This window comes from Sinocyclocheilus rhinocerous, unplaced genomic scaffold, assembly GCF_001515625.1.
Source record: "Sinocyclocheilus rhinocerous isolate Xijiao unplaced genomic scaffold, SAMN03320098_v1.1 scaffold10639, whole genome shotgun sequence".
NCBI lineage: Eukaryota > Metazoa > Chordata > Actinopteri > Cypriniformes > Cyprinidae > Sinocyclocheilus > Sinocyclocheilus rhinocerous.
In genome coordinates this window covers 1-26601 of record NW_015648134.1, presented here as the reverse complement: position 1 = coordinate 26601, position 26601 = coordinate 1, and the positions used below count along the sequence as shown (strand labels likewise).

Below are 26601 nucleotides of genomic sequence, written 5' to 3'. Positions count from 1 at the left end.
TGATTATTATCAATGTTAAAAACAGTTTTGCTGCTTAATATTTTTGTGGAAACAATGATACCACTCAAACATTTGTATAAGATTTAAAAAAGAGAGATACATTAATAATTTTATTCATCACGCATGAAAGTTTTCTATTTAATAAATGCATTAACAAATTTATGAAGCAGCAAAATTGTTTTCAACATTGATAATAATCAGAAATGTTTGAGTCAAATAAATTGTAATGATTTGTAAAAGATCATGCGACACTGAAAACTGGAGTAATGCTGAAGAAAATTTAGCTTTGCATCACATGAATAACATAACATTTTATAATATATTAAAGGAGTCATGTGATGCAATTTCATTTTTCCTTTCTCTTTGGAGTGTTACAAGCTCTTGGTGCATAAAGAAGATCTGTAAAGTTGCAAACACTAAAGCCTCAAATCCAAAGAGATATTCTTTATCAAAGTTAAGAGTCAACCACACCTACCTAAAACGGCTCGTTCTAACACGCCCCCACATATCTACCTCACTATGTGGGAAGATTTGCATAACACTGCCCAAATGTTCATGCAAAGAAAGAAGGCGTAACTAGGTATGCAGTGATTAACCGGTTTCGCGATTAACCACGCTTTAAAACATCACACTTAATTAAGCGTAAAAGTTCCACTAAACTGAATGTTTCTGTTACATGGAACGGAACTGTTGCAGCTTGCGCAAAACAAAAACAAAGTTACACTAGCGGTGCACCAGCTTAAAATACTGTGCTTATCAGAGGCACTACATGCATTAGATGAACTGACAGAGGGACCAAACAGCAAAGCTTTATTTCCACCAGATATACATATGAAAATTCATTTTTTTGCCAGCAGGAGGCGCTGTTGGAGTGATAAAGATCGAGGATTCCCTGGTAACGGCTGTACACAAAGCAGCGTTCTGCTCACAAACGCTGCTTTATCAGACATTACATGCAAGAAGAAATGAAAATGACATTGAAAATTTTCTGAATACAGTTGGTTTCCTTCAGAAATACAGTGATATAAAAACACCTGCGCCAGTTTTTAGTTTTTAAACGTGCAGTGCACGTTTATGCAACAAAGTCAAAGCCTTTTGGAAAATCTATTTGTGGCAGTCAGTTTTGATATTGTGGTGGCCTGCCACAAATAAATCAATGTATGGGAAACCCTGATGTGTATTGTATAAACATTTTCATATATAAATAAAAGTGATTGCATAGTAAGAGATAAACTTCACGTGTCTTAAATGTATACAATTTTCACGTGTTTTGATAGGATAATAGGAAAGTTTGTATAACATTTATTGAAAAAGTCAAAGTTCCAGAGGCTTTATGCAAAAATTGTATTCAATATTTTATGTTAAATAATGCTCCCTGAAAATAAGTGGGAAACAATGAAGATACATATTGAATTATTTGTTTACTAACTTTTAATTGTTAGTAAGAATGCTTAAAGAATTTGAGGGAAGTTTTCACTCAAAGTTTCAATTTGAGAGTAATATTTCAGGGAAATATAAATGTTTATATCTTTTTTTTTTTAAATAATGAAACCTTTTTAAAAAAATGTTTTTTTTTTCCATTACAATGTTATAAAAACATTTTTACTTGAGTCATATTGTTTTTTTTTTCTGTATATTGTAGATGCCGAAGAAGAAGGGCTTTCGTATGCGACGCACTCCAAGATCCATCAAGCGTAAGAGTGATGATAATGCATGCATATGTTCAGAAAAATTGCAGCTGTCTGTTGTTGCTGGAACTGATGTTCGAGCTGCACCACTGAACTGTGATGTGAATGCATTGATTGCATGTAGTGTTGTAGCAGCAATCAAACATGTCATTGCTCCTGTATGTACATGGGTACACACCGATGTTGATGACATATGTGTGGAAGGGAGTAAGCTAGCCACATATGTAGGTGAGGCAAGCCAGAAAAGAGACCGTAAAAAGGAGTTGTGTAAGTTGATTGAAGAGCACAATGTGTTTGGAAAGAAATGGAATGTAGAAATAGGTCTGCCAGTGTACAGAGATTTTGGATCCTTAGAAGAGGAGAGTGTAATGTATGAAAAGCTGCAAGAATATTTGTTGAGAGATGGAATGTGTCTGATAAACCTTCACAGCGCAGTTAGTGCCATCATTCATCACAAAGATTATTTTGTGGTGGTTGATTGTGCCACTCGTGATGTGTTTGGGATGGCATCTGCTATTGGCACATCTGTGGCTGTTTTTAACACGTGCTTAAATGATCTGATGGTTCATATCAGGCGAGCTCGCGGCGCCATCTGCAAAAGTGTTCAAAGTGTTCAAGCGATTCAAAATGCCAAACGCGAACAGAATCAGCGCTGTTACTCAACCCTTATGAATGGTATGAATGGCGGTGAGAATTTGAGATTTCTAGTGCTGTCATAAAATTTGCAACAGTTGTGATGTAACGCATATAAGACTACAGCCTGTTGGAGTGGTAAAGATCGAGGATTCCCTAGTAACGGCGTTCTGCTCACAAACGCTGATTTATCAGGCATTACATGCAAGAAGAAATGAAAATGACATTGAACATTTTCTGAATACAGTTGGTTTCCTTCAGAAATACAGTGATATAAAAACATCTGCACCAATGTATGGGAAACCCTGATGTGTGGTGTATAAACGTTTTCATATATAAATAAAAGTGATTGCATAGTAAGAGATAAACATCACGTATCTTAAATTTATACAATTTTCACGTGTTTTGACAGGATAATAGGAAAGTTTGTATTACATTTATTGAAAAAGTCAAAGTTCCAGAGGCTTTATGCAAAAATTGTATTCAATATTTTATGTTAAATAATGCTCCCTGAAAATAAGTGGGAAACAATGAAGATACATATTGAATTATTTGTTTACTAACTTTTAATTGTTAGTAAGAATGCTTAAAGAATTTGAGTGAAGTTTTCACTCAAAGTTTCAATTTGAGTGAGTAATATTTCAGGGAAATATAAATGTTTATCTCTTTTTTTTTTTTTAAATAATGAAACATTTTTAAAAAATGTTTTTTTTTTTCCATTGCAATGTTATAAAAACATTTTTACTTGAGTCCTATTGTGTCACTGTGAAATCCAGTCAATTGCGAATCATTTCAGCAATGACATATAAACCAAGTGATGACGTTTGTTTGGGCCATTCACAAAGGCTTTTACAAATTCAGCATGTAAGTAGGTCTTGTGAAAGAGCAACTGTGAGTTGTAAAAGCCCTAACATGCCTTTTGCCACCAATGACTTGGCTTTGGAGAATGGTTCTTTTTCACAGCCAGATGTATCAAAAATTTAAAAAGCCGAACATACAAAGTGTATAACTCTTACAGAGGGTAGTAAAGACTCTGACAAGTCTTTTGAAATTGGACTTGATTTGGCTTCTGCAAAAGATCTGCCAGTAAATAGTAATAGTAAAAGACATGAGCAAAAGGAAGTATCAGGAGAATGTTTTGCATAAGGAGAATGTAAAGGGCATGAGCAAAAGTAAGTATCAGGAAAATTTGTTGCATAAGGCGAATGTAAAGGCCATGAGCAAAAGGAAGTATCAGGAGAATGTTTTGCATAAGGAGAATGTAAAGGCCATGAGCAAAAGGAAGTATCAGGAAAATGTTTTGCATAAGGAGAATGTAAAGGACATGAGCAAAAGGAAGTATCAGGAGAATGTTTTGCATAAGGAGAATGTAAAGGGCATGAGCAAAAGGAAGTATCAGGAAAATGTGTTGCATAAGGAGAAGGTAAAAGACATGAGCAAAAGGAAGTATCAGGAAAATGTGTTGCATAAGGCTAAGGTAAATGTAATTAGTAAAAGAAAATATAGGTTAAATCAGGTGCACAGGCAGAATGTAAAGGCCATTAGTACAAGAAAGTATCATGGAAGCCCTGAGCATAAGAAGCGCGTTAAAGCAGGTATGAAAATTAAAAGGCAAGAAATTAAAGTAAAAGCAGAACAGTTTGATTTTGTAATGCAACGGTTTTTGGATTTAGTTAAAAATGGGCCAGATTTTGTTTGTTGTGTTTGCCAACGATTGTTGTTTCGACATCAAGTTTTAAATTGTAATAGAGATTATTATAACAGAAAAGCAATAGCGTCAATTTCAGATAAATGTATAACTGAAGAATATCTGCACAAATGTAATAAGAATTGTGTAATGCCATGTCAGTGGCTGGATAGTCCTAGGGGCAAGCTATGGATTTGTTACACGTGTCATTATAAAATTAAGAAAGGTGAAATGCCACCTGAATGTGTGACAAACAATTTGAGGGTTCATCCCATTCCACCAGAATTGGCATGTTTGAATAGCTTAGAACAACATTTGATTGCTTTACATATACCATTTATGAAGATGTTAGCATTACCTAAAGGGGGGCAAAATGGAGTACATGGGCCTGTAACATGTGTTCCTGCAAATATTGTGCAAACTTCTAATTTGTTGCCTCTTCCTAGTATGGAAGGATCTTTGCTGCCTATTAAATTGAAGCGCAAGTTAACTTATAAAGGTCATTATAAATATCAGTTTGTTGACACTATGCACATAAGACAAGCTTTAAAATGTTTGAAACAAATAAATGTGCATTATAAAGATGTAGAGTTTAATGAAGTTTGGCTAAATGGGTTTTGTAGGGATCAAGATAAGGAGGTTTTAGGAAAGGATAGTGATACACATGCAGAAAGTAGTGAAGCATCTGTAGATGTTGGTGAAGATGAGCTACTGCATGATAGACAGCATCATTGCATGTTCCAGGACACATGTCTCATGCCTGTTGACATTGGTCAAGAAGCACTAGATCACTATTTTGATGATATATTGAATCTCGCACCAGCAGAAGGGAATAATCCTGTTAAATTGCTTTCTGGTCTTGCAAATGAAGCCAAATGCTTTCCAGTGTTATTTCCACTGGGATGTAATGCATATCATGAAAGTCGAGATAACCGTTTGACATTGTCACGGTATTTTAATAACCGAATTTTACATGCTGATGGTAGGTTTGCACAAAATGTAGAATACATATTTTTTGCTCAGTACATGTCTGAAATTGAACAGGTTGTGTCAAATGTATCGACTGCTTTGCGTAAAGGAAAAGGAGGTTGTATGTCTCAAAAAGTTGGTGATATACTGAAGAATGAGGAATCTTTAAAGAAACTGTTAGAATTTGATGATGGGTATCGTTTCCTTAAACCTATTCGAGGAACCCCAGCGTTTTGGCAGACAGCACAACGTGACCTCCTAGCTTGTGTTCGTCAGCTTGGTGTCCCTACTTGGTTTTGTTCATTTTCTTCTGCTGATATGCGATGGAAAAATCTTCTTTTAAGTATTTTGAAACAGGAAGGAAGAACACAGACGGTTGAAGAATTACAATGGGCAGACAGGTGTGAGCTGCTGCGTCGTAATCCTGTCACTGCAGCAAGAATGTTTGATTTTCGGTGGCATTGCTTTTTAAGGGAGGTACTTATGTCTTCATCCCATCCAATAGGTAAAATTTTTCTTAAACCTATTAGAGGTACTCCAGCTTTTTGGCAAGCAGCACAACGTGACCTCTTAGCTTGTGTTCGTCAGCTTGGTGTCCCTACTTGGTTTTGTTCATTTTCTTCCGCTGATATGCGATGGAAAAATCTTCTTTTAAGTATTTTGAAACAGGAAGGAAGAACACAGACGGTTGAAGAATTACAATGGGCAGACAGGTGTGAGCTGCTGCGTCGTAATCCTGTCACTGCAGCAAGAATGTTTGATTTTCGGTGGCATTGTTTTTTAAGGGAAGTACTTATGTCTTCAGCTCATCCAATAGGTAAAATTAAGGATTACTTTTACCGTGTGGAATTTCAGCAGCGTGCTTCACCTCATGTCCATTGCCTGTTTTGGATTGAGAATGCTCCAGTGATTGATAAAAACACAGATGAAGAGGTAATTCAATTTATTGATAAATATGTAACATGTGAATTACCATCACATGATGACACATTATTGGACATTGTGACATCTGTGCAGCAGCATTCAAAGCGACATTCCAAAACGTGTAAAAAGAAAAATACTATTTGTCGTTTTAATTTTCCCAGGCCAACATCTGGTCGGACATTTATAGGTCATGGTAAAAGTGATGCAAAAAAACAGTGTAAGTGTCAGGTAGATAAGACTGATAACTTTACAGAATGTGCATGTGTAAATAAAGGTCAGACAGATTTTAAAATGAACAGAGAGCAGGCAGTTGAGATTTTGTCAGCCATCAAGAAGGCTCTTTCAGATGAGAACAGTAACTATGATGGTGTGGAACAGTTGTTTAAACATTTAGGCATAAATCAAGAAACTTTTGATGCTGCATATAAATGCTTTAGTCGAAATACACAAGTTGTGTTGAAAAGACAAGTTAATGAGGTTTGGGTAAATCAATATAGCAAGGCACTGTTAAAATGTTGGAATGCAAACTTAGATATCCAGTATGTTGTTGATGCGTATGCTTGTGTGGTCTATATAATTTCTTATATATCAAAGTCGGAAAGGGAGATTGGATTGTTGTTAGGTAATGCCCAAAGAGAAGCACGTAAAGAGAACAATGTTAGTGCAAAAGATGCATTGAAAAATCTAGGCAGTGTTTACTTGCATAACAGAGATGTGTGTGCTCAAGAATCTGTGTATAGGTTAACAAATATGCATCTGAAGGAGTGTTCAAGGAAAGTTGCATTTGTGCCAACAGGAGACAATGTAGTTAAAATGAGTCTTCCTTTAAGTGTTTTGAGGCAAAAGGCAACATCACATGACCTTACCACAGAAGACATGTGGATGACTAGTATTACAGATCGTTATAAGAATAGACCAAATGATTTGAACAATATGTGTATGGCAACATTTGCATCAGAATATCGTGTTTTAAGTAAAAATGAAAAATCCCTGACTCAGCTTAAATTAAACAATAATTGTGGTTTTATCACAAAAAGAACACGAACAAAACCTGCAGTAGTTTGTTATGTGCGCTTTTCGGAGGGAAAAAATCCAGAACCATATTATCAAAGCATTATGCAGTTGTTTCTGCCATATCGTTTTGATGTGCAGCTAAAACCTCCAAACTGTGAAACATTTGAACAGTTTTACAAGAATGGTCATGTGACATTTAGTGATGGATCTAGACATTCAGTCAAGTCAGTTGTTGATTTAAATAGAAAGAAGTTTGAAATGGAGGCAGATGAATTAGATAACATACAGAATACAACTGAAAGTGATGGTGTAATAGAAGATGGCTGGTGTGACCTGTGCCCAGAGCAAGAGTTAGAGCGTTTACTGTGCAAAGAGGAAATGAAAGACAAAAGACAGCTAGTGCAAGAACATGAGGAAAACATTCCCGATTTAGCAATAAATAATCAAAAAGTTGCACATTTGGAAAAGAAAAAAAATATGTGTAGAAGTGATGGTTTGGCCTTAATTAGATCTTTGAATGATACACAGTTATCTATTTTTTATCAGATTCGACAGTGGTGCTTAGATAAGATTATGGGAAAAAATCCAGATCCGTTACATGTATTTATTACAGGTGGTGCAGGGACAGGAAAAAGCCACTTAATAAAAGCTATTCAATATGAAGCAATGAGATTATTGTCAACAGTGTGTCGTCATCCTGACAATGTTTGCGTTTTGTTAACTGCTCCTACAGGGATTGCTGCATACAATTTGCATGCAGCAACTATTCACAAGACATTTAGCATTGGGATAGATGTTCGCTTACTATACACACCTTTGGGTGAGGAAAAGCTCAATTGTTTGCGTGCTAAATATAGTGACCTGCAGATTTTGATAATTGATGAAATATCCATGGTTGATCACAATCTTTTAGCATATATTCACGGTAGACTAAGACAGATTAAACAAACTGGTGACTTTTCTCCCTTTGGAAATGTGAGTGTAATTGCTGTTGGAGATTTTTTTCAGTTGCCTCCAGTAAAAGGAAAACCCTTGTATGTTGATGACATCGGTATTAACCTGTGGTCTACTCTGTTTTCAGTTGTGGAATTGAAAGCAATAGTTAGGCAAAAAGATAATATGTTTGCAGAGCTTTTAAACAGAATACGAACTCGTACAAAAGGCACTCCAATGTTAAACAGTGACATTGACTTGTTGAAAAAATGTGAAACTGGTGAAGTCAGCTCAGTTTTACACATATTTCCTACAAATAAACAGGTAAATGAGCATAATGTTCAGCAGCTATTTAAAACTTGTCCTGAATATTTTGATATAGATGCTCAGGATTTTATAAATAATAACAAGACAGGGAAACTTGAATTAAAAAGTGGTCATCATTCCAAAACGCATAATACATGTTTGAATGAAATACTGCTTTTAGGAAAAGGTGCTCGTGTGATGTTGTGTAAAAATGTCGATGTAATGGATGGTCTGGTTAATGGGGTGTGTGGCACAGTAACAGACATAGTTTATCGTAACAATGATAACAAGTTCCCTCAAACAGTGTATGTTAAATTTGATGACAATCAGGTTGGTGCACAAAGGAGAAAATGTTGTGCAAGTGCTTCAGCTGTTGTAATGGGTTCTACAGGTATTGATCCGGAAGAGGAAAGGGTTAATAATAAAGGTGGATTACGACATCAATTTCCACTAAAACTTGCTTGGGCTTGTACAGTACATAAAGTGCAAGGAATTAGTGTTGATGAAGCTGTAGTGTCCCTTAAAAAAATATTTGCACCTGGACAGGCATATGTGGCATTAAGTCGTGTTCGAAGTTTGTCAGGTTTGATTATTCAGGATTTTGAAGAGAAGGCTGTGTACTGTAAAGAAACCATTAAGAATGCAATTCAGAGCATGCCCAGATTTTTTATTAAAAATATACCAAACCACAAAGTAAATACACAAGCTTTCAGTGTGTTTTTGATGAATGTGCAAAATTTAAGCCAACATTTAGCAGATTTGGTTTCGTGTACTCAGCATTTGCAGCCTAACTGCATTGCTGTTACTGAAACATGGTTACCTGCAGCTATCTCATTTGAAACCGTAAAGATTGACGGTTATAGTTTTCATGGTCACTCACGAAGTTTATCTTACAGTAGCAGTAACCCAACATTAATTGAAATACAAGCGCAACAACATGGTGGTGTTGGCATGTATATTTCAGAAAATTTGGCATATAAAGTTGTCCAGGTACAAAATGTCAATTTAGAATGTTTAGTCTGCCGCTTTACTATACACGATATATTAATAGCCGTTATTTATCGGCCACCATCTTATCCCATGTCTTTGTTTAAAGAAAATCTGGGCAAATTACTTGATTGGCTAGAGCCCATAAGTAGTACAATTGCTGTCATGGGAGATTTCAATGATAACATTTTAAAGTCTTCAACAATCTGCAAGTTTATAACGGACAGAGGGTTTGTTCAACATGTCACACAACAGAAAAGGGAACATTAATTGATCATGTATATGTGAAAACAACATATTATGATGTAGAATCAACTGTGCTTCCAACATATTTCAGTGACCATGAGGGTATTTTATGTTCTTTTACATCTAATACTTTTAGCAATGAAGAGGAATAATTTGACCAGTTGTAGGTTTAACTGTTCAGCTTTGTTTGGCAAAGGAGGTGGTGAGAGAATTCACATCCATGTGGATACTTTATCTCCGCTGAGCCAAATGTAGCTGTATTGCAGTGCTTCTTCATTGCAAGGTAGAAATGTTAGTGTCATAGCCTATTTTAAACAAACTTTTTTGACAATGGAAGTGGAGACAGAATTTACACCCTTGTAATACAACTGTAACTTTCATGATAGTTTTTTTCTGCATTTCAGCATTTATATTTTCAACATTTATTCATATATCTATATTAGCACTTTTTCAAAACTGCTTTTCTAATGTGAATTCTGCATTGTCGAATCAACTGTGCTTCCAACATGCTTCAGTGACCATGAGGGTATTTTGTTTTTACATCTAATACTTTTAACAACAATAAGTAGGAACTTGACCAGTTGTAGGTTTAACGGTCCAGCTTTGTTTGGCAAAGGAGGTGGGGAGAGAATTCACATCCGTGTGGATACTTTATCTCTGCTGAGTCAAATATAGCTGTATTGCAGTGCTTTTTCACTGCAAGGTAGAAATGTTAATGTCATTACATTAAATATATTTATTTGACAGTGGATAAAGAATTTACATGCTTGTACCACAACTGTAAGTTTGGTAATAATGTTTTTTTTTCCTGCATTTCAACAACATTTATATTTTTTACATTTATTCATATTTGTCTGTATTAGCACTCATTCAAAACAGTAGTAATTGTATACTCGATTGGTAAAAATATAATTGATCTCTCAATTCAGTCACATTTTAGAGTAAAAATTACTGTATGGCAAACAGAAATTAGTTTACTTTAGCACCAGTGCGACTGACATTTGACACCTTGACTTAAAATTCTAGGCTATACTACAATTAGAAAAAAATCAACATATGCAAATTATGCAAATTTGATAAATACATAAAATATTTTTTGTATTTATTTTACAACAAAAGTGCGGTTTTCACTCTAATTTCGTTTCTTCACCAATCATTGTGTACACCATTCAGAAAAAGAGCACATTAGAACTGTGTATCATGTTGTATCTGTTAAAAATGACAGACAGCCAGCATATACTTTTTAAAAACATTGACAGATAATACCCTATAAGATTATGCCTAAAATGTAGTGGCACTCAATACAATGATCATGGATGCAAGACAATTGCTATTTCACATAGAAAAACAATTACAAATCAACTACAAATAAAAAGTCATTTCAAATTTAGTGTGCTGTTTCTTGTGTGCATCATAAACTGAAAATATTGGGTTTAACACCAAATTCAATCGTGTTTCTGAATTCTTTAATTTTTTAAAATGCGTTTTACGATGAAAACAAAGTTGATCATTTTAACTGTTATTTAAATGACCACTGATCATCAACTGCGTTGTTAAATTTTTGACTTTGGTCCGTATTTTCAATCTTAAAGAAATGTTCAGGTCGAGTGTTGCTGCCATTCTTATGTTGTTGCTAATGCAGGTTTTGCTTTACAATCCATGTAGTTTCAAAAAGCAAAAGACACTGGTAAAGGTACTCCTGGTTTACTGGGATGGGGTTCGATTCCCTACGGTGCCCTTGCTTGTTGTGGCAACTACATACAATCAAATATTTTCAGTTCATTTATAGCATCTGTAAATTGTAAAAAACTTTTCCCACAAAAAAAGTAAATCATGGATATGATTAAACGTAGGACATGGAGTCATATAATTCAATTAACTTACAAAATATGACAAAACATCTATTTGTATGCGTGCATGCATATTAATTTCATAAATTCTTAATACACTTAATATATTATATAGGTATGTGTGCTATGACTAATTTCAATTACATTTAAATGTAAATTTGTAACCAACTAGTCTAAAATTGAGAAAATCCTAGAAAACAGACAAAACGTATTGTAAATGCAATAAGTAGGAAATACTTAATTTATGAATCAAACCATCAAATTCTTTACTGAATACTGCTTAAGTCATAAATATAATGTTAACATTACAATAATTTGAAATAAAACAAATGTGTAAAAAACATGAATGTAATCGACAAGTATTTCCATTGTAGATTAATAGCAGTAACATTTATTCGACTAGACAACTAATCTTGCCACATCCCCAATACTGAATAATTAATAATTATGCTGTGTGAACATCATAACAAGAACATTATAAATGAGATAAAATGTCATCTTTTAAGTGGATTAGTGTAAGAAATGTCTGTTACTGTTGGAAGTAGGTGGTACTAATGCTAACTGAATATTGGCTTGTACATGTGATCAGATCGAGGACTCTTAAATTTGATGCAGATTTTACATTTTATGTTTGACTTACAAAAAAATTGTTTCATGGAGTTAATAGCATGCTTTAGCACTTAAGTGTTGTTAGCATGTGTTGATATGTTTCTACCATGTCTGCACTTGCTGTCATATTTAAATGTTGCTAAGAGTGCATTATAGTGTAAAACATGTATTCCTGATGCCATTAGGGCCAGGACTCTTATTAAACATGATGTTTGGCACATATTGAACACTGTTTGTTTGAGTTAGTGTAAAACATGCCAGTTCATGCTGCCAGCAGGTTTTGCTATGACTATAACTGAATACTGGCATGTGCTTTCAAACATGACTCTTACCAAACGTGAAGATAGGTGCAGATTAGACATTGCATGTGAGAGTTAGTTTAAAACATATTTCCTGTTGGTGGCAGGTGGCGCTATTATTACAACTACATGTCTTCAGGCCTGGACTTTTATGAAACTTTGGAAGTTTAAGAAAGAATGGACATTAGGACTGTCACAATAACAGCAATATCGTAATACCACTCTATTGACGAGCAAACAGCAGAGGAATGCCAGAACTGTAGCAACCGCGATAGCTTTACCATATTTTGTTAATGTATTTTAACAAGTAGTTCTGTTAGGAAAATAATGGTCTCTAAATTGATTCTTGAACAACGCACATGCTTGACAACATGAGAAATAATACATAACTATTTGCAATACAGCAATTTAGTATAAAGTTGATTATTTGTGCAGTTTTACCATACTGGTATCCCAGATTTCAATATTTGGTGGTTTAAATGCCCACTTGATGTCTCTGTGCAAGTTTTAAAGCAGTCTTTTAGTGCCACTTGCAGAGCGGTCACATCTGTAACGGAGAACTGTCACACCCGTTACGTTGATTTTTCCTCATAAATGCGAACACGAAAAATTAAATAAAATGAATATTTTATGTTCTGTGGAGAGCCAACCCTTCTTCATTCGGTGGATAGTATTTATTTTGGTTTGTGTAGTGTAATTCACCGAATTCCTAAAAAATATATTGTCACCTAAAACTTGGAGACTTTTTTTTGTCACATTCGTAACGCATGTATATGTCCTCATCTAAAATATAAAACGATTGTATAGACTGACATTTTTCTAATGTTTGGACTCTTTACTAAAGGTCCAGACTGTAGACTGTAACTAAATATTACATGTAGATGTGTTCAGGGCAGGACTCTTATCAAACATTTTAAGTTTGGGGCAGATTTGACATTGAATGCCTGAGTTAGAGCAAATTCCTTTTTAATTGCATTAATAGCATGCTTTAACACTTATGTGAGTGTTGCTAGCATGTCTTAGCATGTTTCTAGCATTGGATGTTAAGTTTGGGGCAGATTGGACATTACATGCTTGAGTTACAGCAACTTCCTGTTACAGCAACTTCCTGTTTCATGGCATGAATAGTATCCTTTAGCACTCAGTTAGGTGTCGTATGGATGTTTTAACATGTTTCTAGTATGTTGCTAACCTACTTATCAAACATGTTAAGTTTGGGGCAAATTGGATATTGCATGCATTAGTTACAGCAACTTCCTCTTTCATTGTATTATTAACAAGCTTTATCAATTAGCTAAGTGTTGCTAGCATGCTTTACCATGTTTTTAGAATGTTGCATGTTAAGTTTAAGGCAGACTGGACATTGCATGCCTGAGTTATTGCACTTTCCTGTTTTATTGAATTAATAGTATGCTTTAGCAGTCAGTTAGGTGTTGTATGGATGTTTTAACAGATTTCTAGTATGTTGCTAACCTATTAACACTAGATGACACTTTTTAATATGTTGCTAGGAGTCCATAACAGTATTAAAAATGTCACTTCCTGTTGCCAGTAGGTGGCGCTATGACTTTTACTGAATATGGACATGTAGTATGTTCAGGCCAGGACTCTTATAAAACGTGTGAAGTTTAGGGCAGATCAGACATTGCATGTTTAAGTTAGTGCAAAACAAGTAATTTCCTGTTGCCAGTAGGTGACACTATGATTATAACTGAATATTGGCATGTAAATGTTTTCAGGCCAAGACTCTTATCAAACATGTGAAGTTTAGGACAGATAAAACATTGCATGTTTAAATTACTGACATACAAGTCAATTCCTGTTGCCAGCATGTGGCACTATAATTGTAACTGTATAATGTATTTTAGATGTGTTCAGGCCATGTTTTAGCACTTAGCTAAGTGTTGCTAGCATGTTTGAACATATTTCTAGCATATTTAGCACACAATGGCATATTTTACGGTGTTGCTAATAGTGCATCACAGTGTTAAACATGTCACTTCCTATTGCCAGAAGGTGGCGCTATAACTGTAACCAAATATGAGCACGTAGATGCCTTCTAGCAAGGACTCTAATCAAACATGTGAAGTTTGAGGCAGATTGGACTCGTGCAGCCCTATCGTCAAATATCCTTTCCTGAAATACTATATGCAGTACTTGACTATACTCTACAAAGTAGAACACTACTTGCAAGAATTCAGTGTACTTCCAAAAAATATTACTACAAGTAGAGACAAAGGCATTTGCCACTACAATTAAAGTCTATTTCTTTTAAAAGCTAGCCTATTTCCTGCATATTCAAACATCAGGGTCCAACTCATTCGCCTCCGAGTCAGAATGCTCACTTAGCGCATGTATGTCTGAGTAAATTAATAGCCACAGCCTATTGGCTGTAGATTGGCAGAAGTGGCATCATGCCACAGCTTTCAAGAGCAGGCACTTCCCCCTCTACAGCTCACTACCTCATTTATCTTTCACAGCCACATCTGACCACCAATACCCTAAGATTTACACTGATTTGAATACAATATGTATTAGTTTGGTTACAAACAGCGCTAAGGCCTAGCACACCCGTCAAGGCAAAGTTTCCCTTGAGGCACTTTCAATGAAATTCATGAAAATAATGTCATTCAGGCTGACAAAACTGTCAGCAAAACTGCCAGTAGGACCAATAATCCAATAGGCCATAACAAAAGTGTGGTGGTAAAAAACGCTCTGGCATACTACACAACGAAATCCTGTACTTGGCACTGCATTCAGCACTGTATATAGGTTTTTGCATTGATTTTGCTTGCTCTTAAATGCGATTCAGTGGTATGGCACTTCCTGAATAGCAAAATCCTATTTAAAGGGACTACAGCTGAGTGTGGGCCAAATGCAATGCAATATGATCATTTATAACATGGCTGTTTGCTGCAATAAGTACATAAAACCTGACATCTCAGTAAACAATTCCATATAACAGCAATAGAAATAGACAGCTTAATAAGATACTGATTAGTAAGACCTGAAATGACAGTTTTTTTTTAGATGTTTATCACAATTTTCTTAAACCATAAAATGTATAATGCTTTTTAAAATAGTGTAAGCTCCTCATTCATTACTTGTCACTTTTCAGTGGCTTTTTGTATGTTACAGTACACTAACTGCAGTCACCCTAGAGTAATCTAGGGTTAGGTGCTTTGGTTGAGGCTTTAACTGCTCAGCTGTCAGTCCATATCTTTCATCATTAGTCTACCACTAGTTAAAGTCATCGTGTCAGTTTGTGAGAAAAAACATTTATAGAAAGTTTAACAGTGCTTCTGTCTGAACTTTCACATTACATTAAATACAAGGCTACTGTCATATTACTAAACAGCTGACAATGATCTTTATACTGAACACATGCTGTCTACCTTAGGCCAAAACAAATAGATTCCCAGTGCTTCTTTTTCACTTGAAGTCAACATGCATTCGCAAACCATTTAACTTCCATAATGTATTTGAGTGAAAAGAGATATCCAGCACAGTTAAATCGGCAAGATTTTATCCATTGGGAATGATTCGGATGGTGTAAAGTGGGTGTTTTATACCAGAATGGAGCCAGAACCTGAAAATATTAGCAATATTAAATAGGGCTGTCGCGATAACCAAAATATTGCAATACCATTGACGAGCATAACCGCAGAGGAATGCAGCAACCGCGATATTTGCGTGTTTTCTTTTTTCGTAAGGTTATGCCCTTCTTGTTTTACACTTTGTGCATGTGTACTGAATATTAAATAAGTTAGTAATGTAAACAATGTGTAACATGGCTCTGTAGATTTGCACTTAACAAGCTTAAAAAGACAGTGGATGTGAGAGAGATCAACTAAGTGCATGCGATTACCTGCGTCTGTTCTTCAGGCCGAGATGTATGAAAAAAGGTTGTCATGTCCATGGAAAATGTAATCTCTGTCTTAGCATCGACTCATTGCTGGTCAGCTGAGCCTTCTAAAGTGGCCCTCAAAGTTAAAATGATTTCAACAGTTTGTTTTATTACATCTCTCTTTGAATAAATTAGCTAAGTGTTGCTTGCATGTTTTCCATGTTTCTAGCATGTTGCCAACCTATGTAACACTAGTTGACGCTTTTTAATATGTTGCTATGAGTTCATAACAGTGTTAAACATATCACTTCCTCTTGCCAGCAGGCGGCGCTATGACTATAACCGAATATGGGCATGTAGATGTGTTCAGGACAGGACTCTTATCAAACTTGTTAAATTTGGGGCAGATTGGACATTGCATGCCTGAGGTACAATAGCTTCTTGATTCACTGCATTAGTAGCATGCTATGTAGATGTCTTCAGGCCAGGACTCTAATCAAACATGTGAGGTTTGAGGCAGATTGGACATTGTATGCATGAGTTACAACAACTTGTGTTTGATGGAGTTAATAGCATGCTTTAGCACTTAGCTAAGTGTTGCTAGCATCTTTGAGCATGTTTCTAACATTTAGCACACAATGGCATATTTTACGGTGTTGCTAATAGTGCATCACAGTGTTAAACATGTCACTTCCTGTTGCCAGAAGGTGGCGCTATAACTGTAACCAAATATGAGCACGTAGATGCCTTCTAGCAAGGACTCTAATCAAACATGTGAAGTTTGAGGCAGATTGGACGCTGCATGCTTGAGTTACATCAACTTCCTCTTTCACTGCATTAATAGCATGCTTTAGCACTTAGCTAAGTGCTGCTAGCATGTTTTAGTATGTTTCTAGCATATTGCCAGTCTATTTAGCACTTGCTGACACTTTTTAAAATGTTTCTAGGAGTCCATAACAGTGTTAAACATCACACTTCCTGTTGCCAGCAGGTGGCGCTATGAGAATAAATGAATTTGGGCATGGGTATTTGTTCAGGACATAACACTTATCAAACGTGTGAAGTTTGGGGCAGATTGGACACTGCATGCCTGAGTTACAGTAACTTCCTCTTTCACTGCATTAATAGCATGCTTTAGCACTTAGCTAAGTGTTGATAGCATGTCTTAGTATGTTTCTAGCATGTTGCCAGCCTATGTAACAGTTGCCGACGAATTTTTATATGTTCCTAGGAGTCCATAACAGTGTTAAGCATGTCACTTCCTGTTGCCAGCAGGTGGCGCAATGAGTATAACTGAATTTGGGCATGGGTATTTGTTCAGGACATAACACTTATCAAACGAGTGAAGTTTGGGGCAGATTGGACACTGCATGCCCGAGTTACAGTAACTTCCTCTTTCACTGCATTAATAGCATGCTTTAGCACTTAGCTAAGTGTTGATAGCATGTCTTAGTATGTTTCTAGCATGTTGCCAGCCTATGTAACAGTTGCCGACGAATTTTTATATGTTCCTAGGAGTCCATAACAGTGTTAAGCATGTCACTTCCTGTTGCCAGCAGGTGGCGCAATGAGTATAACTGAATTTGGGCATGGGTATTTGTTCAGGACATAACACCTATATAACGTGTGAAGTTTGGGGCAGTTTGTAGACTGCATGCCTGAGTTACAGTAACTTCCTCTTTCACTGCATTAATAGCATGCTTTAGCACTTAGCTAAGTGTTGCTAGCATGTTTTAGTATGTTTCTAGCATGTTGCCAGCCTATGTAACAGATGCTGACGAATTTTTATATGTTCCTAGGAGTCCATAACAGTGTTAAGCATGTCACTTCCTGTTGCCAGCAGGTGGCGCAATGAGTATAACTGAATTTGGGCATGGGTATTTGTTCAGGACATAACACTTATCAAACGAGTGAAGTTTGGGGCAGATTGGACACTGCATGCCTGAGTTACAGTAACTTCCTCTTTCACTGCATTAATAGCATGCTTTAGCACTTAGCTAAGTGCTGCTAGCATGTTTTAGTATGTTTCTAGCATGTTGCCAGCCTATGTAACAGTTGCCGACGAATTTTTATATGTTCCTAGGAGTCCATAACAGTGTTAAGCATGTCACTTCCTGTTGCCAGCAGGTGGCGCAATGAGTATAACTGAATTTGGGCATGGGTATTTGTTCAGGACATAACACTTATCAAACGAGTGAAGTTTGGGGCAGATTGGACACTGCATGCCTGAGTTACAGTAACTTCCTCTTTCACTGCATTAATAGCATGCTTTAGCACTTAGCTAAGTGCTGCTAGCATGTTTTAGTATGTTTCTAGCATGTTGCCAGCCTATGTAACAGTTGCCGACGAATTTTTATATGTTCCTAGGAGTCCATAACAGTGTTAAGCATGTCACTTCCTGTTGCCAGCAGGTGGCGCAATGAGTATAACTGAATTTGGGCATGGGTATTTGTTCAGGACATAACACTTATCAAACGAGTGAAGTTTGGGGCAGATTGGACACTGCATGCCTGAGTTACAGTAACTTCCTCTTTCACTGCATTAATAGCATGCTTTAGCACTTAGCTAAGTGCTGCTAGCATGTTTTAGTATGTTTCTAGCATGTTGCCAGCCTATGTAACAGTTGCCGACGAATTTTTATATGTTCCTAGGAGTCCATAACAGTGTTAAGCATGTCACTTCCTGTTGCCAGCAGGTGGCGCAATGAGTATAACTGAATTTGGGCATGGGTATTTGTTCAGGACATAACACCTATATAACGTGTGAAGTTTGGGGCAGTTTGTAGACTGCATGCCTGAGTTACAGTAACTTCCTCTTTCACTGCATTAATAGCATGCTTTAGCACTTAGCTAAGTGCTGCTAGCATGTTTTAGTATGTTTCTAGCATGTTGCCAGCCTATGTAACAGATGCTGACGAATTTTTATATGTTCCTAGGAGTCCATAACAGTGTTAAGCATGTCACTTCCTGTTGCCAGCAGGTGGCGCAATGAGTATAACTGAATTTGGGCATGGGTATTTGTTCAGGACATAACACCTATATAACGTGTGAAGTTTGGGGCAGTTTGTAGACTGCATGCCTGAGTTACAGTAACTTCCTCTTTCACTGCATTAATAGCATGCTTTAGCACTTAGCTAAGTGCTGCTAGCATGTTTTAGTATGTTTCTAGCATGTTGCCAGCCTATGTAACAGATGCTGACGAATTTTTATATGTTCCTAGGAGTCCATAACAGTGTTAAGCATGTCACTTCCTGTTGCCAGCAGGTGGCGCAATGAGTATAACTGAATTTGGGCATGGGTATTTGTTCAGGACATAACACTTATCAAACGAGTGAAGTTTGGGGCAGATTGGACACTGCATGCCTGAGTTACAGTAACTTCCTCTTTCACTGCATTAATAGCATGCTTTAGCACTTAGCTAAGTGCTGCTAGCATGTTTTAGTATGTTTCTAGCATGTTGCCAGCCTATGTAACAGTTGCCGACGAATTTTTATATGTTCCTAGGAGTCCATAACAGTGTTAAGCATGTCACTTCCTGTTGCCAGCAGGTGGCGCAATGAGTATAACTGAATTTGGGCATGGGTATTTGTTCAGGACATAACACTTATCAAACGAGTGAAGTTTGGGGCAGATTGGACACTGCATGCCTGAGTTACAGTAACTTCCTCTTTCACTGCATTAATAGCATGCTTTAACACTTAGCTACGTGTTGCTAGCATGTTTTTTCATGTTAATAGCATGTTGCCAGCCTATGTAACAGTTGCCGACGAATTTTTATATGTTCCTAGGAGTCCATAACAGTGTTAAGCATGTCACTTCCTGTTGCCAGCAGGTGGCGCAATGAGTATAACTGAATTTGGGCATGGGTATTTGTTCAGGACATAACACCTATATAACGTGTGAAGTTTGGGGCAGTTTGTAGACTGCATGCCTGAGTTACAGTAACTTCCTCTTTCACTGCATTAATAGCATGCTTTAACACTTAGCTACGTGTTGCTAGCATGTTTTTTCATGTTAATAGCATGTTGCCAGCCTATGTAACAGATGCTGACGAATTTTTATATGTTCCTAGGAGTCCATAACAGTGTTAAGCATGTCACTTCCTGTTGCCAGCAGGTGGCGCTATGACTATAACCGAATTCGGGCAAGTAGATGTGTTCAGGGCAGGACTCTTATCAAACGTCTGAAGTTTGGGGCAGATTGGACACTGCATGCCTGAGTTACAGTAACTTCCTCTTTCACTGCATTAATAGCATGCTTTAACACTTAGCTACGTGTTGCTAGCATGTTTTTTCATGTTAATAGCATGTTGCCAGCCTATGTAACACTTCCTGACGCTTTTTATTATGTTGCTAGGAGTCCATAACTGTGTTAAACATGTCACTTCCTGTTGCCAGCAGGTGGCGCTATGAGAATAACTGAATTTGGGCATGGGTATTTGTTCAGGACATAACACTTATCAAACGAGTGAAGTTTGGGGCAGATTGGACACTGCATGCCTGAGTTACAGTAACTTCCTCTTTCACTGCATTAATAGCATGCTTTAACACTTAGCTACGTGTTGCTAGCATGTTTTTTCATGTTAATAGCATGTTGCCAGCCTATGTAACAGTTGCCGACGAATTTTTATATGTTCCTAGGAGTCCATAACAGTGTTAAGCATGTCACTTCCTGTTGCCAGCAGGTGGCGCTATGACTATAACCGAAAACGGGCACGTAGATGTGTTCAGGACAGGACTCTTATCAAAATTGTTAAATTTGGGGCAGATTGGACACTGCATGCCTGAGTTACAGTAACTTCCTCTTTCACTGCATTAATAGCATGCTTTAGCACTTAGCTAAGTGTTGATAGCATGTCTTAGTATGTTTCTAGCATGTTGCCAGCCTATGTAACACTTCCTGACGCTTTTTATTATGTTGCTAGGAGTCCATAACTGTGTTAAACATGTCACTTCCTGTTGCCAGCAGGTGGCGCTATGACTATAACCGAAAACGGGCACGTAGATGTGTTCAGGACAGGACTCTTATCAAAATTGTTAAATTTGGGGCAGATTGGACACTGCATGCCTGAGTTACAGAAACTTCCTCTTTCACTGCATTAATAGCATGCTTTAACACTTAGCTACGTGTTGCTAGCATGTTTTTTCATGTTAATAGCATGTTGCCAGCCTATGTAACACTTCCTGACGCTTTTTATTATGTTGCTAGGAGTCCATAACTGTGTTAAACATGTCACTTCCTGTTGCCAGCAGGTGGCGCAATGAGTATAACTGAATTTGGGCATGGGTATTTGTTCAGGACATAACACTTATCAAACGTGTGAAGTTTGGGGCAGATTGGACATTGCATGTCTGAGTTAAAGCAACTTCCTTTTTCATGGCGAAACATCGAAATTTGTCAGGCCGCCACGGACACGCCCTTCAACTTAAACTCAAGATCTTCGCAATTTACCATCGCAAAGGCCTTTAGATTATACTGAACAACTTTGGTGTTCATCTGAAATAATCTGTTGGAGGAGTTCGTTAAAATACAACGTCTGAAAATGGCAAAAATTTGACAAAATTTGCAGAGAAAATTTAAAATAACCGACTTCCTGTTGGCTTTTGGATTTTGCTCCAAGACACTTTTTTGTAGGTATTGGTGCGTTACATGAGTGTACCAATTTTTGTACATGTACGTGAAACGTAGCCAGAGGCGCACTCCGTTGAAAGTGTATAGATGGCGCTGTTGAGCTATTTTGCCACACCCGATGGAATATTGGCCTTCAGATGTGTTCAGGCCAGGACTCTTATCACACATGTGAAGTTTGGGGAAGATCGGACATTTTATGCCTGAGTTACAAAACTTTTATTCCCATGGCGAGACATCGAAGTTTGTCACGGCGCCATGGACACATCCTTTAACGAAAACTCAAGATCTTCACAAATTCACATCGCAAAGGCCTTTAGATTAGACTGACCAAAAAAAAATGTTGATGTCATTAAATTTCTAGGAGTAGTTCGTTACAGCGTAAAACAAGTCACTTCCTGTTACCAGCAGGTGGCGCTATGACTACAACTGAAAATGGGCATTTAGATGTGTTCAGGACAGGACTCTTATCAAACGTGTGAAGTTTGGGTCAGATTGGACACTGCATGCCTGAGTTACAGTAACTTCCTCTTTCTCTGCATTAATAGCATGCTTTAGCACTTAGCTAAGTGTTGCTAGCATGTTTTAGTATGTTTTTAGCGTGTTGCCAGTCTATGAAACACTTGCTGACGATTTTTAATATGTTCCTAGGAGTCCATAACAGTGTTTAGCATGTCACTTCCTGTTGCCAGAAGGTGGCGCTATGAGAATAACTGAATTTGGGTTTGGGTATTTGTTCAGGACATAACACCTATCAAATGTGTGAAGTTTGGGGCAGATTGGACACTGCATGCCTGAGTTACAAAAACTTCCTCTTTCACTGCCTTAATAGCATGCTTTAGCACTTAGCAAAGTGCTGCTAGCATGTTTTAGTATGTTTCTAGCAAGTTGCCAGCCTATGAAACAGTTGCTGACGATTTTTTATATGTTCCTAGGAGTCCATAACAGTGTTAAGCATGTCAGTTCCTGTTGCCAGCAGGTGGCGCTATGAGTATAACTGAATTTGGGCATGGGTATTTGTTCAGGACATAACACCTATCAAACGTGTGAAGTTTGGGGCAGATTGGACACTGCATGCCTGAGTTACAGTAACTTCCTCTATCACTGCATGAATAGCATGCTTTAGCACTTAGCTAAGTGTTGCTAGCATGTTTTAGTATGTTTCTAGCGTGTTGCCAGCCTATTTAACACTTGCTGACGCTTTTTAATATGTTCTTAGGAGTCCATAACAGTGTTTAGCATGTCACTTCCTGTTGCCAGAAGGTGGCGCTATGAGAATAACTGAATTTGGGCTTGGGTATTTGTTCAGGACATAACACCTATCAAACGTGTGAAGTTTGGGGCAGATCACACCTTGCTTGCCTGAGTTACAGCAACTTCCTGTTTCATGGCGAAACATCAAACTTTGTCAGGCCGCCAGGGACACGCCCCTTGATGAAAACTCAAAATCTTCGCAATTTAACGTCACAAAGGCCTTATGATGACCCTCACCAAATTTGAAGATGATCCGATTAAAACTGTAGGAGGAGTTCGTCAAAGTACGAGGCCTGGAAATGTCAAAAACTGCACAAAAATTGTACAGTAAATTCAACATAACGTACTTCCTGTTGGGTTTTGGATTTTGTCCCAAGAGACTTTTTTGTAGGCAATGGTGTGTTACACATGTGTACCGATTTCGTACATGTACGTAAAACATAGCTCGAGGCGCACTCCGTTGAAATTTTACAGGTGGCGCTATCGAGCCGTTTTGCCACACCCACTTCTGAAACCCATATCAGATGTAAATTTTCGCCAGTTCTGACGCGTGTGGAAAGTTTCATGAGTTTTGGAGAATGTTTAGGCCCTCAAAAATGCGATTCACTTTGGAGAAGAAGAAGAAGAAGAAGAAGAAGAAGAAGAAGAAGAAGAAGAAGAAGAAGAAGAAGAAGAAGAAGAAGAAGAAGAAGAAGAAGAAGAAGAAGAAGAAGAAGAAGAAGAAGAAGAAGAAGAAGAAGAAGAAGAAGAAGAAGAAGAAGAAGAAGAAGAAGAAGAAGAAGAAGAAGAAGAAGAAGAAGAAGAAGAAGAAAAGAGATTTTTTAAGCTGTAATGGAGAAAAAAAAATGACTGATTATTTTTTTTCCTGGTGATTAAAGAGATGTTAAAATGTCTCTCTTTCTCTCTCTCTCACCCACCGCTTCTCTCACCCCCACTCTCAACACACACACACACACTCACCCAGCCCCCCACCTCATCCCTTCCTCACACAGACTTTACAACAAGGTTTCAGTTATTAACATTAACTATATTAATTAACATGAACAATAATTATATAGCATGTATTAATGTCAGTTAATATTCAAAACTTAAACATTAAAAAAATTGTTAACACTTTATAATAACTGCACACTATGAATCATTAGTTAATGATTAGTAAATAGTCAATTCATCCTATATAAAGCATTGTTCCAACATTAATAGGCATTAGTAAGCAGTTTATCAATACAGCTATACATGTTTTGTTCTTGAGCATATCTATAATGTTTAATAATTGTATTTTCATATTTTATTAATGATCAATTTATCATTTCTAAATTATTACGTTATTTACAAACCAGTTATTTAGGAGTTCATAAGATCATTTAGAAAGTGTATGTAAATGATTAATAAACTATTTAAATGTACATTTATAAATCTTATTATTTAAACACATGATAATAGTTGCTCAGTGTGTTAATAAATGCTTTATTAGTAGGTAGTTATAAAACATTTAGAAGCTGGCAGCCATCTATTTTTGTGAGCTCATCTAAAGTGAGGATTGTTTATACCTTGTAAAGCATTTACAAAGGAGATATAAAATCTCATTAATCTTCCAAACAGAAAAGTTAATCAAACACAACAGAGGGATACAGAACACAAAAATATTTTTTCAAGATTGAAAAAATGTAACTGTACAACTGTTCACTTGATAAAAAAATAAAAATAAAAATAAACCTCAGCAATTTCATAGAAAAAAAAATCAAGTGTACAGTTTCATTTTTTTTTTTGCATCTTGAAATAAATATTTCTGAGTTATGTATCCCTCTGTGTTGTGTTTGTTTATTTTTTCTGTAAGGAATATAACTGAGCCTTTAAATCTCCTTTGTAATAGATATGCTTATAAATCAAGAACAAGGCATTTATAGCTGTATTTATAAACTGCTTACTAATGACTATTAATGTTGGGACAATGCTTTAGAAAGGATGAACTGACTATTTACTAATGCTTACCTAATGATTCATAGCGTGCAGTTATTATAAAGTGTTACCAAATTATGTTGTCGGTGCCCTACAAATAAAGTGGCATTAGGATTTTTTTGTCCCTAAAACTGACAGAAGGCCTAAGAGATCTCTTAAGCTGTAATGAAAAAAAAAAAAAAAAACAATTACTGATTATTTTTTTTCTGGTGATTAAAGAGATGTTTAAAAGTCTCTCTCCCTCTCTCTCACCCCCCCTTTTTTATCTGTTAACATTAGATAATGCACTGTGAATTAACATGAACATTTTGATTAACTAACATCAACAAACATTAATAAATGCTGTGAAAATATATTGTTCATTGTTAGTTCATGTCAGTAAATGCTTTTACTAATGTTAACAAATGAGACCTTATTTTAAAGTGTTACCAAAACCTAATGATTTATAAGCATTTTTTTACTATTTTATTTACCTATAATATTTGTGAAATATTTTTGCCTTCATTACAGCTTAGTCTTCATCTGTGAGCTGAACATTATTTTTTCCTGTTTAAAAGTTTTTCTCTCTCTCTCTCTCACCCTCCCCTTCTCTCACTCCCACTCTCAACACACACACACACTCAGCCAGCCCCCCACCTCCTCCCTTCTTCACACAGAGATTCAGAGTGGCAGAGTGAGATCAGATGTCTCATAGTTTTTTAATTTTCTGTTAACCATAGAGTGTTGTAAAGTCGTGAAACTATGACTATTTCCTCAGAATGACTTGTTCTATGTATATAAAAAGTTTTGCACTGTTTGGAAGCTGCATTTTAATAATACATCACAAATACTCTGTCATTTTTTCCTGTTATTTTAACAAATCACCAAGGCAAAACCGTTCAAGCTATCCAAAATCCATCCGCAATATAAGTTCCTCAATGTTTTGGCATCATGTAGAAAAAGTTTGGTGTGTATAGCGTAATTTTCCTCTGAGGAGTATTCATTAATTCACAGCTATATTTTTCCAAAAATCCACATTCAAATCAATATAGCCGACTTCCTGTTGGTCGTAGCTAATGACTGTAAATTAGAAAGTTGTCCGGCTTGATGAGAACAATATATGTACCAAGTTTGGTGACTGTAGCTAAAACTAACCCCCCAAGTTTTGTCAAAAGGTGGCGCTATAGAGTACCTCTTGCACGCCCTTTATGAGCTTTTTCCAGTGTCTATCTATCATTATTACTGATATGTGTGTTGAGTTTCAAGAAATTCTAAGCATGTTATCTGCTACAAAATCACCAGAAAAGAATATTCAAGTTTGACACATTGCCATGGCAACAAAATTTTAGATATCAATATCCCCTCAACAGTTGCCAAGGCAACAATATTTCAGTGTACAGTTAAATTATTATTATTATTTTTTGCATCTTGAAATAAATATTTCAGAGTTATGTATCCCTCTGTGTTGTGTTTCTGAGGCATCAGGAAAACGGTGCACAGTGGGCACATGCATTTACAGTAACCCTCTGACAGTCTGTTTTTTAGGGATACGGCAATTAAAGAGTTAATCTGAACCATCAAGACACACACACAGAACAATATATAAAACTTTGGTAACACTTTCAATAAGGTTTCAGTTATTAACATTAACTGTATTAATTAACATGAACAATAATTATATAGCATTTATTAATGTTAGTTAAGCCATCAGTGCAAACGCCACACCGGTGGCATCAGGAGAATGTTGCGCAGCGGGCACATGCATTTACAGTAACCCTCTGGCAGGTTAA

General features: G+C 36.6%; 1 protein-coding gene across 1 annotated transcript; it reads left to right on the top strand.

The window, feature by feature from the left end:
• Nucleotides 1–1635: 1635 nt before the first annotated feature.
• LOC107709659 (uncharacterized) lies at nucleotides 1636–9568 on the top strand. Its single transcript, XM_016514243.1, is given in 5 exon segments — nucleotides 1636–2375; nucleotides 3340–3407; nucleotides 3523–5482; nucleotides 5795–9385; nucleotides 9388–9568. Coding segments are annotated over 5 exon segments (6504 nt in total). The 5' UTR covers nucleotides 1636–1642; the 3' UTR covers nucleotides 9540–9568.
• Nucleotides 9569–26601: the final 17033 nt, after the last annotated feature.